Source organism: Salvelinus fontinalis, chromosome 35 (assembly GCF_029448725.1).
Source record: "Salvelinus fontinalis isolate EN_2023a chromosome 35, ASM2944872v1, whole genome shotgun sequence".
Lineage (NCBI taxonomy): Eukaryota > Metazoa > Chordata > Actinopteri > Salmoniformes > Salmonidae > Salvelinus > Salvelinus fontinalis.
This window is the reverse complement of record NC_074699.1, coordinates 23,141,972-23,159,979: the sequence shown is the minus strand read 5'-3', so window position 1 is coordinate 23,159,979 and position 18,008 is coordinate 23,141,972. Positions and strand designations below refer to the sequence as shown.

The following is an 18,008-nucleotide window of genomic DNA, read 5'->3' as shown; positions in this document are numbered from 1 at the left end:
GAGAGAGATGTTGGAGCGGGAACAGCGGTGGTCAAGGTCATGGGCGGCTTCTGGCCCATGACGTTCAGTGGTGTCTTTGCTCTGACACGGCTTAGGGCCCACCCACACACACAGCCCTGTTCACATACAGGCCTGCTGTGTACCCAGCACACCAGGGCCCAGAGAGCCAGGGGGCCGCTTGTTTAAACAAAGTCAATACACACACACACACACACACACACACACACACACACACACACACACACACACACACACACACACACACACACACACACACACACACACACACACACACACACACACACACACACACACACACACACAGAGCAGAGCAACATCTACTGTATGCTCAGCCAGTATATGGTTCTGCAGGTCTGCTCAAAGCTCGGTGACTCTTTCCCCTTTTCTATCACTCTCTTCCTCCCCCCATGTCTCTCCCCTTCCCTCTGCTTGAAGCTGAAGGCTATTTCCCCCTTCTCTTTACCACCCCCTCTCTCTCCCTTTTTCTCCTTCCTTCCTTCCTTCCTTCCTCTCTCTCTCTCAATTCAATTCAAAGTGCTTTATTGGCAAACATAAGTTTATATGGGAAACATATGTTACATTGCCAAAGCAAGTGAAATAGATAATAAATAAATGTGAAATAAACAATATAAAATGAACAATAAACATCTCCCCCTCTCTCTCCCACCACCAAGTTCCCTCTCCCTGCCGTCTCACTGCACACTAACCCTGATTACATCAAATGAGAGTGGAGCCTCACAGACTACATCATGTTTACATCAAATAGAGCCTGGGGCAGCACAACAGCTCCGGTCGGTTCACACAGTGCAAACTGCAGAGCAGAGCGTTGCATGTCTCCCTCTTTATTACCCATCCACGCCTATTGAAAGAGTCAACAAGCCATGCCACAACAACACAGAGGAATAAAGACAACACACAGTGGAGCAGATGGGGACTGGTGTAGAAAAGTGACAACACAGAAAAATAAAGACTACACACAGTGGAGCAGAGGGGGGACTGGTGTAGAAAAGTGACAACACAGAGGAATAAAGACTACACACAGTGGAGCAGAGGGGGACTGGTGTAGAAACGTGACAACACAGAGGAATAAAGACTACACACAGTGGAGCAGAGGGGGACTGGTGTAGAAACATGACAACACAGAGGAATAAAGACTACACACAGCGGAGCAGAGGGGGACTGGTGTAGAAACGTGACAACACAGAGGAATAAAGACTACACACAGTGGAGCAGATGGGGACTGGTGTAGAAAAGTAACAACACAACAAGCCACATGCTTTATATGTGACAAAAGCTGCTGGTTATGCTGTATAGAAATAGAACCACAGTCACCGGTAGTCAGAGAGGGGGTTGTTTATATATCAAAATCATTCTGTGTGGCCAGAGAGGGAAACGTAATACGCTCTCGGACAGCCTCAGCCCATCTTGTCTTTCAAATCCCATTTTCAGACACCATGGACTCATTTAGAGTTATTAAAAAGACTGAACGTTAAAGACTAAATGCAAGGGCTGCAATATAAAACATTCTATATTTTGTGTTTTTGTTTACAGAAGCCTTTTACCTAATACACAATACTGTAAGTGTAAACTGTAGTGGAGCGGATCGAGAGTTTCAAGTTTCTTGATGACCAAGATAGTCGCGAAGAGGGCACAACACTTTTTGCACCTCAGGAAACTGAAAAAATTTGGCATGGGTCCCCAGATCCTCAAAAAGTTCTACAGCTGCACCATCGAGAGCATCCTGACTGGTTGCATCACCGCCTGGCATGGCAACTGCTCGGCATCCGACCGTAAGGCGTTACAGAGGGTAGTGTGTACGGCTGTTCAAAGACCAAATGTTCAAATGTTCAAAGACCCAAGTCACCCAAGTTATAGACTGTGCTCCCTGCTACCGCACGGCAAGCGGTACCGGAGCACCAAAGTCTAGGACCAAAAGGCTCCTTAGCAGCTTCTACCCCCAAGCCAAGACTGCTGAACAATTAATCAAATAACCACCTGAAATATTTGCATTGACACCCCCCCATTGTTTTTACACTGCTGCTACTTGCTATTTATTATCTATGCATAGTCACTTTACCCCTATCTACATGTACAAGTTAGCTCTAACATGTACCCCCGCACACTGACTCAGTACCAGTACCCCCTGTATATAGCGTCGTTATTGTTATTTTATTTCGTTACTTTTAATAATTTTTTACTTTAGTTTATTTTGGTAAATATATTAACTGCATTGTTAGTTAAGGGCTTAATGGCTTGTAACTAAGCATTTCACGCTAAGTTCTACACCTGTGTGCGTGTGTGTGTGTGCGTGTGTGTGCGTGTGTGTGTGTGTGCGTGCGTGCGTGCGTGCGTGCGTGCGTGTGTGTGTGTGTGTCCATGGCCCAACTGTGTAACACTGTGGATCTCCTTTTCTTTGTGTCGAAGCAGCAAGCGCACAATTAGGCTGGTTAAATACGCACATGGATTGCTAAGCCAGAGGCTTTGGATTTACCTATCTCCTAGCAACAGGTGTGCCTGACAATTATGGTCTGCCTGCCCAGCAGTTTGGCTAGCCTCGGAGGAGAAGCCCTAGCTTAGCCTAGCGTAACCCAGGCTATGTTTACATTAGAACAGCTTAGCGTAGCATAGCCTAGCGTGGTAGCCACTGGAATAAGCAGCATTCCACACAGAACACAGTGGTATGAATCACCTCTGTCCAAACAGTGCCATGTAAACAGTGTCACATTGTTTCACTTTTGTTTGTCTGGCTACTGTAGGATTTAGTTAGAAGATGACTGTTATGACATGCAGACCCGTGGCTTTCTTTCTGTTGCACTCTATGGTTTATTTTGGGGGGGAGACACGGACTGAGGAAACTACATTTTTGACTTTCCCTTATACTACTCATTAACCTATTGTAGGATATGTATGTGCATGTAAGCCCAAGGGAACAGTTCGGTGGCCGTTTGATCACAGTGTGGATAAGATCAGTTAGTCTTGTATGTTCCTCTCATGTAAATGACGCTGCCCTGCCTGATAACCTGGTGACCCTTGGGGTTATGGGAAAGAGACCCTGTAGCTAGCGACCTTTCAAATCTACTAAATAATACGGGGATGAAATAAAAACCACTAATTTAAGATGAGGCCCCCCAAGCAAACAAATGCCTGTTGCTCAAACTAGGTGAGCAGCATTATCAGTGAAGTACACGTCCTATATAGAGGCATGCTTTAAAGCTGCCTTTCTTCTACTTTGGTTTGCAACAAGTCAACATACGGCATTAAAAGCATGAATCATAACAGTAACAGAAAACAGAGACAAGTCCACCCTTCCCTTTCAGGTGGTGGGAGGACCAGGATATTTTAACAGCTTCCCGCCTCAGGCACACAACCTCGACCATTATAACTGCATCTGTGGCCCACTGTGATAAGAGAAAACAAGAGACAAAGCCTGGCTGACTTCTGCCATATAAACAGGGCTCGGTCACAGAGAGTCTAGACAAATAGAGAGATGATAGGGAGACAAGCCAGGAAGTGCTTCAGGAACAGGACCGGTACAATTAGCATAAAGCAGATACTGTAGCATGAATAATGTAGGCTGATTGTCTGAGGGGGGGACACGTACACACACACCTACATGCCCATGTCCGCACGCCCGCCGTCTGTCCTGCTCCTTCTGCCCAGGGATGTAGTAGTAAAAAAAATAGGTTGGGTTAAATCTGATCAACGGTCGCAGTGAAAAAGTCACGCTTCCTGTACTTTCAATGCCGCACCCTCATCCTACTACTCCTCTGTTCCTCGGGTGATGTGGAGGTAAACCCAGGCCCTGCATGTCCCCAGTCACCCTCATTTGTTGACTTCTGTGATAGAAAAAGCCTTGGCCTCATGCATGTCAACATCAGAAGCCTCCTCCCTAAGTTTGCCTTACTCACCGCTTTAGCACACTCTGCCAACCCTGATGTCCTTGCCGTGTCTGAATCCTAGCTTAGGAAGGCCACCAAAAACTCTGAGATTTCCATACCCAACTATAACACTTTCCGTCAAGATAGAACTGCCAAAGGGGGAGGAGTTGCAATCTACTGCAGAGATAGCCTGCAAAGTTCTGTCATACTTTCCAAGTCTATGCCCAAACAGTTCGAACTTCTAATTTTAAAAATTAATCTCTCCAGAAATAAGTCTCTCACTGTTGCCGCCTGCTACCGACCCCCCTCAGCTCCCAGCTGTGCCCTGGACACCATCTGTGAATTGATCGCTCCCCATCTAGCTTCAGAGTTTGTTCTGTTAGGTGACCTAAACTGGGATATGCTTAACACCCCGGCAGTCCTACAATCTAAGCTTGATGCCCTCAATCTCACACAAATCATCAAGGAACCCACCAGGTACAACCCTAAATCCGTAAACATGGGCACCCTAATAGACATTATCCTGACCAACTTGCCCTCCAAATACACCTCTGCTGTCTTCAATCAAGATCTCAGCGATCACTGCCTCATTGCCTGTATCCGCCACGGGTCCACGGTCAAACGACCACCCCTCATCACTGTCAAACGCTCCCTAAAACACTTCTGCGAGCAGGCCTTTCTAATCGACCTGGCCCGGGTACCCTGGAAGGATATTGACCTCATCCCGTCAGTTGAGGATGCCTGGTCATTCTTTAAAAGTTACTTCCTCACCATATTAGACAAGCATGCTCCGTTCAAAAAATGCAGAACCAAGAACAGATATAGCCCTTGGTTCACTCCAGACCTGACTGCCCTCGACCAGCACAAAAACATCCTGTGGCGAACTGCAATAGCATCGAAGAGCCCCCGCGATATGCAACTGTTCAGGGAAGTCAGGAACCAATACACGCAGTCAGTCAGGAAAGCAAAGGCCAGCTTTTTCAAGCAGAAATTTGCATCCTGTAGCTCTAACTCCAAAAAGTTCTGGGATACTGTAAAGTCCATGGAAAACAAGAGCACCTCCTCCCAGCTGCCCACTGCACTGAGGCTAGATAACACGGTCACCACTGATAAGTCCGTGATAATCGAAAACTTCAACAAACATTTCTCAATGGCTGGCCATGCCTTCCACCTGGCGACTCCAACCTTGGCCAACAGCCCCGCCCCCCCCGCTGCTACTCGCCCAAGCCTCCCCAGCTTCTCCTTTACCCATATCCAGATAGCAGATGTTCTGAAAGAGCTGGAAAACCTGGACCCATACAAATCAGCTGGGCTTGACAATCTGGACCCCCTATTTCTGAAACTGTCCGCCGCCATTGTCGCACCCCCTATTACCAGCCTGTTCAACCTCTCCTTCGTATCATCTGAGATCCCCAAGGATTGGAAAGCTGCCGCTGTCATCCCCCTCTTCAAAGGGGGAGACACCCTGGACCCAAACTGTTACAGACCTATATCCATCCTGCCCTGCCTAGCTAAAGTCTTCGAAAGCCAAGTCAACAAACAGATCACTGACCATCTCGAATCCCACCGTACCTTCTCCGCTGTGCAATCCGGTTTCCGAGCCGGTCACGGGTGCACCTCAGCCATGCTCAAGGTACTAAACGATATCATAACCGCCATCGATAAAAGACATTACTGTGCAGCCGTCTTCATCGACCTGGCCAAGGCTTTCGACTCTGTCAATCACCATATTCTTATCGGCAGACTCAATAGCCTCGGTTTTTCTAATGACTGCCTTGCCTGGTTCACCAACTACTTTGCAGACAGAGTTCAGTGTGTCAAATCGGAGGGCATGTTGTACGGTCCTCTGGCAGTCTCTATGGGGGTACCACAGGGTTCAATTCTCGGGCCGACTCTTTTCTCTGTATACATCAATGATGTTGCTCTTGCTGCGGGCGATTCCCTGATCCACCTCTACGCAGACGACACCATTCTGTATACTTCCGGCCCTTCCCTGGACACTGTGCTATCTAACCTCCAAACGAGCTTCAATGCCATACAACACTCCTTCCGTGGCCTCCAACTGCTCTTAAACGCTAGTAAAACCAAATGCATGCTTTTCAACCGTTCGCTGCCTGCACCCGCACGCCCGACTAGCATCACCACCCTGGACGGTTCCGACCTAGAATATGTGGACATCTATAAGTACCTAGGTGTCTGGCTAGACTGCAAACTCTCCTTCCAGACTCATATCAAACATCTCCAATCCAAAATCAAATCTAGAGTCGGCTTTCTATTCCGGAACAAAGCCTCCTTCACTCACGCCGCCAAACTTACCCTAGTAAAACTGACTATCCTACCGATCCTCGACTTCGGCGATGTCATCTACAAAATAGCTTCCAATACTCTACTCGGCAAACTGGATGCAGTTTATCACAGTGCCATCCGTTTTGTTACTAAAGCACCTTATACGACCCACCACTGCGACCTGTATGCCCTAGTCGGCTGGCCCTCGCTACATGTTCGTCGTCAGACCCACTGGCTCCAGGTCATCTACAAGGCTATGCTAGGTAAAGTGCCGCCTTATCTCAGTTCACTGGTCACGATGGCTACACCCACCCGTAGCACGCGCTCCAGCAGGTGTATCTCACTGATCATCCCTAAAGCCAAAACCTCATTTGGACGCCTTTCCTTCCAGTTCTCTGCTGCCTGCGACTGGAACGAATTGCAAAAATCTCTGAAGTTGGAGACTTTTATCTCCCTCAACAACTTTAAAAATCTGCTATCCGAGCAGCTAACCGATCGCTGCAGCTGTACATAGTCCATCTGTAAACTACCCACCCAATTTACCTACCTCACCCCCATACTGCTTTTATTTATTCTCTTTTATTCTCTTTCTCTTTTGCACACCAGTATCTCTTCTTGCACATGATCATCTGATGATTTATCACTCCAGTGTTAATCTGCTAAATTGTAATTATTCGATTTATTGCCTACCTCATGCCTTTTGCACACATTGTATATAGATTCTCTTTTTTCTACCATGTTATTGACTTGTTTATTGTTTACTCCATGTGTAACTCTGTGTTGTTGTCTGTTCACACTGCTATGCTTTATCTTGGCCAGGTCGCAGTTGCAAATGAGAACTTGTTCTCAACTAGCCTACCTGGTTAAATAAAGGTGAAATAAAATAAAATAAATAAATAAATAAAATGCATTTTTCCGCAAAAGGTGAGTAAACTGTTTTTACGGTCCACTACACCACTGCCCCTCCCCTGCGCTACAGCTACCTACAGTAGCTCTGATACCCGACCTGAGTCTGAAGGGCCCCAACATTATACTTCAGGTTAAGGCCTATTTTTTCATCAACCAGGGTACGGGCCGGGCTCCCTCCTGCTCTGCTGTGCAGTGTCTCTGTACAGTCATATCTTACCATCATAACATGGTGTCAGAACTTCTTATAAAATATAAAACCAGAATATTGTCCAAGTCAACAGGATAGATTATTTCACTGAAAATAATAATATTCCGTATGTTTTGGTAGGAGTTTAGAGTGACGAAAAGTTGCTAGCTAACAGCTCTACCACGTCTCATGAGCAGCCCAAGCTGGGCCGTTGCAGAGAGCGGATGCAGCGCAGTGCAGGGATGGAGCAGGGGAACAGACAGAGATGAGCAGCTGAACGTGCACGTTGTGAACGTGAACGCCTGAACGTCGTGGACATGGGTAGTGTAGGGCCTGAACGTCGTGGGCATGGGTAGGGTAGGGCCTGAACGTCGTGGGCATGGGTAGGGTAGGGCCTGAACGTCATGGACATGGGTAGGGTAGGGCCTAAACGTTGTGGACATGGGTAGGGTAGGGCCTGAACGTCATGGACATGGGTAGGGTAGGGCCTGAACGTCGTGGGCATGGTAGGGCCTGAATGTCATGGACATGGGTAGAGGAGGGCCTGAATGTCGTGGGCATGGGTAGGGCCTGAACGTTGTAGGCATGGGTAGGGTAGGGCCTAAACGTTGTGGACATGGGTAGGGTAGGGCCTGAATGTCATGGACATGGGTAGGGTGGGGCCTGAATGTCGTGGGCATGGTAGGGCCTGAACGTTGTAGGCATGGGTAGGGTAGGGCCTAAACGTCGTGGACATGGGTAGGGTAGGGCCTGAATGTCGTGGGCATGGGTAGGGAGGGCCTGAACGTCGTGGGCATGGTAGGGCCTGAACGTCGTGGACATGGGTAGGGTAGGGCCTGAACGTCGTGGGCATGGGTAAGGTAGTGCCTGAACGTCGTGGGCATGGGTAGGGTAGGGCCTGAACGTCGTGGGCATGGGTAGGGTAGTGCCTGAACGTCGTGGGCATGGTAGGGCCTGAACGTCATGGACATGGGTAGGGTAAGGCCTGAACGCCGTGGGCATGGGTAGGGTTAAAGCCTGAACATCGTGGGCATGGGTAGGGTAGGGCCTGAACGTCGTGGGCATGGGTAGGGCCTGAACATTGTGGGCATGGGTAGGGTAGAGCCTGAACGTCGTGGACATGGGTAGGGTAGAGCCTGAACATCGTGAGCATGGGTAGGGTAGAGCCTAAACGTCGTGGGCATGGTAGGGTAGAGTCTGAACGTCGTGGGCATGGGTAGGGTAGAGCCTGAATGTGGTGGGCATGGGTAGGGTAAAGCCTGAACGTTGTGGGCATGGGTAGGGTAGAGCCTGAACGTCGTGAGCAAGGGTAGGGTAGAGCCTGAATGTCGTGAGCATGGGTAGGGTAGAGCCTGAACGTCGTGAGCAAGGGTAGGGTAGAGCCTGAACGTCGTGGGCATGGGTAGGTTAGAGACTGAATGTCGTGGGCATGGGTAGGGTGGAGCTTGAACGTCGTGGGCATGGGTAGGGTAGAGCCTGAACGTCGTGAGCAAGGGTAGGGTAGAGCCTGAACGTCGTGGGCATGGGTAGGGTAGAGCCTGAACGTCGTGGGCATGGGTAGGGTAGAGCCTGAACGTTGTAGGCATGGGTAGGGTAGAGCTTGAACGTCGTGGGCATGGGTAGGGTAGAGCCTGCACGTCGTGGGCATGGGTAGAGTAGAGCCTGAATGTCGTGGGCATGGGTAGGGTAGAGCCTGCACGTCGTGGGCATGAGTAGGGCCTGAACGTTGTGGGCATGGGTAGGGTAGGGCCTGAACGTCGTGGGCATGGGTAGGGCCTGAACGTCGTGGGCATGGGTAGGGTAGAGCCTGAATGTCGTGGGCATGGGTAGGGTAGAGCCTGAACGTCGTAGGCATGGGTAGGATAGAGCCTGAACGTCGTGGGCATGGGTAGGGTGGAGCCTGAATATCGTGGGCATGGGTAGGGTAGAGCCTGAATGTCGTGGGCATGGGTAGGGTGGAGCCTGAATATCGTGGGCATGGGTAGGGTAGAGCCTGAATGTCGTGGGCATGGGTAGGGTAGAGCCTGAATGTCGTGGGCATGGGTAGGGTAGAGCCTGAATGTCGTGGGCATGGGTAGGGTAGAGCCTGAATGTCCTGGGCATGGGTAGGGTAGAGCCTGAACGTCGTGAGCATGGGTAGGGTAGAGCCTGAATGTCGTGGGCATGGGTAGGGTAGAGCCTGAACGTCATGGGCATGGGTAGGGTAGAGCCTGAATGTCGTGGGCATGGGTAGGGTAGAGCCTGAATGTCGTGGGCATGGGTAGGGTAGAGCCTGAATGTCGTGGGCATGGGTAGGGTAGAGCCTGAATGTCGTGGGCATGGGTAGGGTAGAGCCCGAACGTCGTGGGCATGGGTAGGATAGAGCCTGAACGTCGTGGGCATGGGTAGGGTAGAGCCTGAATATCGTGGGCATGGGTAGGGTGGAGCCTGAATGTCGTGGGCATGGGTAGGGTAGAGCCTGAATGTCGTGGGCATGGGTAGGGTAGAGCCTGAATGTCGTGGGCATGGGTAGGGTAGAGCCTGAATGTCGTGGGCATGGGTAGGGTAGAGCCTGAACGTCGTGGGCATGGGTAGGGTAGAGCCTGAATGTCGTGGGCATGGGTAGGGTAGAGCCTGAACGTCGTGGGCATGGGTAGGGTAGAGCCTGAATGTCGTGGGCATGGGTAGGGTAGAGCCTGAATGTCATGGGCATGGGTAGGGTAGAGCCTGAATGTCGTGGGCATGGGTAGGGTAGAGCCTGAATGTCGTGGGCATGGGTAGGGCTCGGGCTTCATTTTCCTGCCTGTGCAGAGCTCTACCATGGACCCCTTCCCAGTGACATGCTCTTGTTTTTCTGTTGACATAGCAGCTCCTTGATCTGGGGGAGGGGGGGGTGTAAGTGTGTGTACGTGTGTCTTGATATAGACAAACACAACAGTCACAAAAGGAGGCTGCCCACACCACGGCCAGATGGCAGTCATGGCGTCAGTTGTTGACATCACGAGTCCCAACACCTGAGTCAGTGGACCCCACAGGAAGACTGGCGCCATCAGAGCAGAAGGATGCAGTGACACACTGGAGACACTGAGGGACCAATGTCCTCCTACGGCTAGGGACTATAGGCTTAGTTACAGACCAACACCTGGAGGGAAAAGGCTGTTAGTCAGTCTGTTGTTAGCCTAGTGACTGACCCTTGATGACTCACCCCTATTCACCAGGGCCTACTGCATATTCACTCAGAGTACGACTGCTGATATAGGATCAGTTTTGTCTTTTACATAGAGAATTCATAATGAATATGATTTTCTCGACCGGTGGGGACCTGGTCCAAGATCAGCACTTCTTACCTGAGACTTTCTGTAAATACTCTAGCAGCACATTGTGTCTTGGGCCTGTATCAGTAAGGCAGGTGTTTAGGTTGTAACCAAAACAACAGTGTTTCTGTGAAAACAAATATAACAGGACAGCCTCTTGGTCCTACAGTGTTAAAGGGGACATGAAGCAGAGTGTCAATATAACAGAACAGCCTCTTGGTCCCACAGTGTTAAAGGGGGAAACAGAGTGTCAATATAACAGGACAGCCTCTTGGTCCCACAGTGTTAAAGGGGACATGAAACAGAGTGTCAATATAACAGAACAGCCTCTTGGTCACACAGTGTTAAAGGGGGAAACAGAGTGTAAAATATGATAGGACAGCCTCTTGGTCCCACAGTGTTAAAGGGGACATGAAACAGAGTGTCAATATAACAGGACAGCCTCTTGGTCACACAGTGTTAAAGGGGGAAACAGAGTGTAAAATATGATAGGACAGCCTCTTGGTCCCACAGTGTTAAAGGGGGAAACAGAGTGTAAAATATGATAGGACAGCCTCTTGGTCCCACAGAGTTAAAGGGGGAAACAGAGTGTCAATATAACAGGACAGCCTCTTGGTCCCGCAGTGTTAAAGGGGACATGAAACAGAGTGTCAATATAACAGAACAGCCTCTTGGTCACACAGTGTTAAAGGGGACATGAAACAGAGTGTCAATATAACAGGACAGCCTCTTGGTCCCACAGTGTTAAAGGGGACATGAAACAGAGTGTCAATATAACAGAACAGCCTCTTGGTCACACAGTGTTAAAGGGGGAAACAGAGTGTAAAATATGATAGGACAGCCTCTTGGTCCCACAGTGTTAAAGGGGACATGAAACAGAGTGTCAATATAACAGGACAGCCTCTTGGTCACACAGTGTTAAAGGGGGAAACAGAGTGTAAAATATGATAGGACAGCCTCTTGGTCCCACAGTGTTAAAGGGGGAAACAGAGTGTAAAATATGATAGGACAGCCTCTTGGTCCCACAGTGTTAAAGGGGACATGAAACAGAGTGTCAATATAACAGAACAGCCTCTTGGTCCCACAGTGTTAAAGGGGACATGAAACAGAGTGTCAATATAACAGGACAGCCTCTTGGTCACACAGTGTTAAAGGGGACATGAAACAGAGTGTCAATATAACAGGACAGCCTCTTGGTCACACAGTGTTAAAGGGGGAAACAGAGTGTAAAATATGATAGGACAGCCTCTTGGTCACCCAGTGTTAAAGGGGGAAACAGAGTGTAAAATATGATAGGACAGCCTCTTGGTCCCACAGTGTTAAAGGGGGAAACAGAGTGTAAAATATGATAGGACAGCCTCTTGGTCACACAGTGTTAAAGGGGGAAACAGAGTGTAAAATATGATAGGACAGCCTCTTGGTCACACAGTGTTAAAGGGGGAAACAGAGTGTAAAATATGATAGGACAGCCTCTTGGTCACCCAGTGTTAAAGGGGGAAACAGAGTGTAAAATATGATAGGACAGCCTCTTGGTCCCACAGTGTTAAAGGGGGAAACAGAGTGTAAAATATGATAGGACAGCCTCTTGGTCACACAGTGTTAAAGGGGGAAACAGAGTGTAAAATATGATAGGACAGCCTCTTGGTCCCACAGTGTTAAAGGGGGAAACAGAGTGTAAAATATGATAGGACAGCCTCTTGGTCCCACAGAGTTAAAGGGGGAAACAGAGTGTCAATATAACAGGACAGCCTCTTGGTCCCGCAGTGTTAAAGGGGACATGAAACAGAGTGTCAATATAACAGAACAGCCTCTTGGTCACACAGTGTTAAAGGGGACATGAAACAGAGTGTCAATATAACAGGACAGCCTCTTGGTCCCACAGTGTTAAAGGGGACATGAAACAGAGTGTCAATATAACAGAACAGCCTCTTGGTCACACAGTGTTAAAGGGGGAAACAGAGTGTAAAATATGATAGGACAGCCTCTTGGTCCCACAGTGTTAAAGGGGACATGAAACAGAGTGTCAATATAACAGGACAGCCTCTTGGTCACACAGTGTTAAAGGGGGAAACAGAGTGTAAAATATGATAGGACAGCCTCTTGGTCCCACAGTGTTAAAGGGGGAAACAGAGTGTAAAATATGATAGGACAGCCTCTTGGTCCCACAGTGTTAAAGGGGACATGAAACAGAGTGTCAATATAACAGAACAGCCTCTTGGTCCCACAGTGTTAAAGGGGACATGAAACAGAGTGTCAATATAACAGGACAGCCTCTTGGTCACACAGTGTTAAAGGGGACATGAAACAGAGTGTCAATATAACAGGACAGCCTCTTGGTCACACAGTGTTAAAGGGGGAAACAGAGTGTAAAATATGATAGGACAGCCTCTTGGTCACCCAGTGTTAAAGGGGGAAACAGAGTGTAAAATATGATAGGACAGCCTCTTGGTCCCACAGTGTTAAAGGGGGAAACAGAGTGTAAAATATGATAGGACAGCCTCTTGGTCACACAGTGTTAAAGGGGGAAACAGAGTGTAAAATATGATAGGACAGCCTCTTGGTCACACAGTGTTAAAGGGGGAAACAGAGTGTAAAATATGATAGGACAGCCTCTTGGTCACCCAGTGTTAAAGGGGGAAACAGAGTGTAAAATATGATAGGACAGCCTCTTGGTCCCACAGTGTTAAAGGGGGAAACAGAGTGTAAAATATGATAGGACAGCCTCTTGGTCACACAGTGTTAAAGGGGGAAACAGAGTGTAAAATATGATAGGACAGCCTCTTGGTCCCACAGTGTTAAAGGGGGAAACAGAGTGTAAAATATGATAGGACAGCCTTTTGGTCACACAGTGTTAAAGGGGGAAACAGAGTGTAAAATATGACAGGACAGCCTCTTGGTCACACAGTGTTAAAGGGGGAAACAGAGTGTAAAATATGATAGGACAGCCTCTTGGTCACACAGTGTTAAAGGGGGAAACAGAGTGTCAATATAACAGGACAGCCTCTTGGTCCCACAGTGTTAAAGGGGACATGAAACAGAGTGTCAATATAACAGAACAGCCTCTTGGTCCCACAGTGTTAAAGGGGACATGAAACAGAGTGTCAATATAACAGGACAGCCTCTTGGTCCTACAGTGTTAAAGGGGGAAACAGAGTGTAAAATATGATAGGACAGCCTCTTGGTCCCACAGTGTTAAAGGGGACATGAAACAGAGTGTCAATATAACAGGACAGCCTCTTGGTCACACAGAGTTAAAGGGGGCAACAGAGCGTCAACAGAGAAACAATGAGGAAGTTCTGTTTAGTAAACAAGGACAACACCACTAGACCTGCCTGACCAGAGATGATATCATCCATCATCACATGTTCCTAGTGTTACACTGGTCTGGTGACCCATAACAAACACACACACACCACACCACACACAAAGCGAGGCGCGATACAACACTACAACAACAAAAAAGGAATTAAATCATCTTATAGCCAAATAGCTCCCTTCTGGACTGGGAATGAGGGCAAACACAGCCAATGCTCGTACGGGTTCAACATTCTGAAAGCTAAATTATGCATCGTCACATATGGTGGGGTAGAATGAGAGGTTGCAGTTGAAATGGTTCAGCATTAGCTCTGACTGATGGAGGAACAGGACCCAGTCTGTAAACTCGCCCTGAGATGAGAGTTGGCATAGTTTTTAAGAAACTATGCTGTATGGAACAAATGGTCAACAACATTTGCATCAAAATAACCAATGATGACAACCCCACTGAAAAATTAAAGAAATTAGCGGTTCTGGACACCAAACTGTGGTCTTCCTCTGGTCCACATTCCTAAAGGTCACTTCAATTAGAAGAGTATTACATTGGGGTTACTGTGGTTACCAGTGTATAGTTCCATTAAAACCCCAACTAAAAGATGATCCTGAGGGAGTGGACTGGAATGACAAGCCACCTCCTGGCTCATATAAGCAGGGTTATTGTTGGGTTACACACCACTGGTCATGGCCCGTGATGCCGTCCTCCCCGCTTCAGTCACCACAAAAAGGATCCCTGTCCCCTGAGCATAAAATATTAACCCGCTGCCTGGCTCTGCTCTTTTTGTCAGCTGGATAACAGAACGGGAACCCTGGGTCCGGAATGTGGCACTACATAGGTACTGTAACAGACCTCAGATCAAATATTATTCAAAACCTTTCAAAATACTTGGGAGCCTTTTCTTGAGCCTGCCTGGAGTGGAGTTGTAGTTGGACAGGGTTTGGACCTTTAGAACTTGTCCTTTGTAGCTCAGTTGGTAGAGCATGGCACTTGTAATGCCAGGGTAGTGGGTTCAATTCACGGGACTAGTCAAGCTCAATCAAGCACAAGTTAAGTAACAGAAATATTTCAAATACTATTTGAACCCAGGCCTGGTACAGTAGTAAGGCTGAGGCCCACTCTGCCTCAGTCTCTGGGGTATCACATGACAGACAAACTAATTGGGCTTCGGGTACGGTGACTGCGATGATGTACCCTGCCCTGCTTGGCGTGCCTGCTGCAGCAGCTCACCCTTTCTACCTGTACAGAGGGAGGGGTGGGGCGGTTATTGTTTGGTAATACTTACACATAATACTTTAATTCACTAGCATTGGCTGCCGTAACCTAGACGGCTGTATAAATTGACAGTTGAGGCATGTTGTGACAGTCCCAGTCTTGGCACCAGTCCTGATTCTACAAGGCACGGGCGGTCTATCAATCTGATTTTTTATTTTTTTGTAAATGTAACCTTTATTTAACTAGGCAAGTCAGTTAAGAACAAATTCTTATTTACAATGACGGCCTACCCCAGCCAAACCCGGGCGATGCTGGGCCAATTGTGCACCGCCCTATGGGACTCCCAATCACAGCCTGATGTGATGCAGCCTGGATTCAAACCAGGTACTGCAGTGACGCATCTTGCATTGAGATGCAGTGTCTTAGACCGCTGCACCACCCGGGAACCCTTTTCCAGACTGTCACTGTCAGTATAGATGCAGGTCACCTCCAGAACTGAACTGAGCTGTACTACCTCTTGTAGTTTACATCAGAGTTTCTTAAGTTCTACTTCCTGCGTCCAGGTTGCTACACCGACATCATGGTTACATGACTACGGTGATAGTTTCCCTGGTGGTATAGGTTAGATTCAGAAAGGTTTACCTTATGCAATCAAAGGTGTTATCATGTGCTCCACTAAGGCAGCTATTTATCTTTAAATTATGTGGGTAAAACAAAGCGCAAATTAAAAGTACGAATCTAGGAGCATCGTAGCACCATTTGGTGCAAAAACTGGACTTACCCAGTTGCGGCCCACTTTTTGGAAGCAAACTACTCGATTTCATCCTTACGTTATATTGGCATCGAACATATCACCCTCCCTAGGAGAGGGGGTGACCTCGACAATTTATTGTTAAAACGAGAGGCTGCCTGGATCTTTAATTTAAAGACCCTTGTTCCCTTCGGTCTCAACGTAGACTTTAATCTGAAGCCATTCTTGTGATTATTGTGATGTTGCTATTGTAAATGTTTGTAGGCTTATGTAGCCAAATTGTATCTATGATCGTATGCTATCCATTTATGTTCTTTGTACGCTATTTTAATATATGAGAATTAACCATCGAAATCAGGCCACACCCGGCCATGATTACAGACACCTGTGTGTGCCCTTTGACATTATATAAACTAGTCACGCCGCAGTGTTTGTCATTATGACATTACAACGTCATTAAACGTTGGATATTAGGTTATTACATTATTGCATCTGAGCTCCTAGAGTGTGCTGCTCTACTTTCATTTTTCATGTGTTCTACTCCGCTAGCCAGCACCTCGCCTAAATAGGTGTGCGTTTCTTTCGCCTCTAGGCTTACCTTATGTAACACACTGCATGGCAGTCAGGCATCATGCTATCAGACGGGCACAACAAACTGGCCATGACCTACTGTATACTAAGACCTAAAGAGCCATTTGACCTGTGTTTTGACAGTTATTAAGTAAGGTTGGTTACACCAGCTGGTAATAACTGAATGTTTTGGTTATTCTGATTTCTATGGGTTATTCACGGACCATGTACTAGGCCAGTGAATTAGTGAGGAAGGTCCACCAGCTTTAACAATGTTGATGCCAGGGGCCTTTGAGCCCTGTCTGGAAAACAATCTAGGGGAAAGACTACTATAAGCTATATGGTCTTACCTTGACAACAGGATGACCACCTGATGCAGCTTTAATCGCCCCTCTGCTTCCCTCCGTCTCGTAGTGCGCTCGGTGGTGGGCCTTGGGGTGCACCTCAACCTTCAGCTCATACTGGCCAAACAGGTGGGGCAGGGGCCAGTCCAGGGGGGGCAGGGAGGAGGTCCTGGGGACAGACCGATACATAGACAATAAGGGTACTGATGGTTTGGATAACAACAAGATACAGATCACCTAGGCATTACCTAGGTGATCTATGGATAACAAATAGATATAGCCTATATCACCTAGCATTTCTTGTCTTTGGGGAAGACATTACCTGTGAGCCGCTGTGACTACATAATCATCCTATGGATAACAAAAAGGCTCTATAATCAGAGATGTAGGTCTAACATATTAGCTAGCAGGGTCAGGTTAGAGCTAGTTAAGCCGGCTGGATTCATTCAAACCTGCCTTGGCAGCACAGTACAGTAGCTCTGTTTACAAACTACTGCCAGGCCAGCACACCCACATGTCATATTCTGAGAACTAAGAGCATTTACTTGTAAGATGAGTCAATTTTAGTATAGAGAACCACTCAACTATCGATATTGTATTTGGTCAGGGAAAATAAGTTGTGCTTTTAACATAAATATGCTACTGGAATGTAGGTTTGACTGCCCTTAATCAAAGAGAATAAGTACATAGAAGAACCAATGCAATGACACATTATGTATGGTAATATAAAGAAGTGAGAGCACAACAGGCTGTGCTGAATCATGACCTCTGGAAACATTGTGGAGGATCACACTAGGCCTACACTAGGTCTGAGTGACACACAGAGTACAGTGTCTAAATGGGGCTGTAGGCTATGTTCAACCCCATCAGTCAGACAGTGAATCATAGGAATTCCCACCAACATCAGGCTAACCATACTGGAATAATCACACTTGTAATAGGTCATGCAGGGACTGTAACTAGCAGTGAATCATGAAGGGGTTTTACACTATAAACGGTATATAGATGGATGGAGAGTATGGTTGTGTTGTTCAGCACTGTAGTATGGATGAGGCTGTGTCACAGGAGAGGCTGCAGGCTGATGGGGGTTTTCCCTCTGTATGTTTTTATCTATGTAGGGCACAATCATATTTGAACAGCTGCACTCAAAAATAAACACTCCATCTGTGCCTATCCACACAGACAAACTGTCTCTCTCAGTGGGTCTATGGGTAGCTTGGCTGGTCTATGGCTCTATTGATCTA

The 18,008-nt window shown here is 47.6% G+C and overlaps 1 protein-coding gene across 3 annotated transcripts in view; it reads right to left on the bottom strand.

The window, feature by feature from the left end:
* Window positions 1-18,008, bottom strand: part of LOC129834579 (nuclear factor of activated T-cells, cytoplasmic 3-like) — an 84,268-nt gene that overhangs the window by 37,649 nt on the left and 28,611 nt on the right. For all 3 annotated transcript variants that reach the window (XM_055899691.1, XM_055899692.1, XM_055899694.1), the window contains exon 3: window positions 16,771-16,933. In XM_055899691.1, the coding sequence (XP_055755666.1) occupies window positions 16,771-16,933 (163 nt within the window). The remainder of the gene's footprint in view (window positions 1-16,770; window positions 16,934-18,008) is intronic.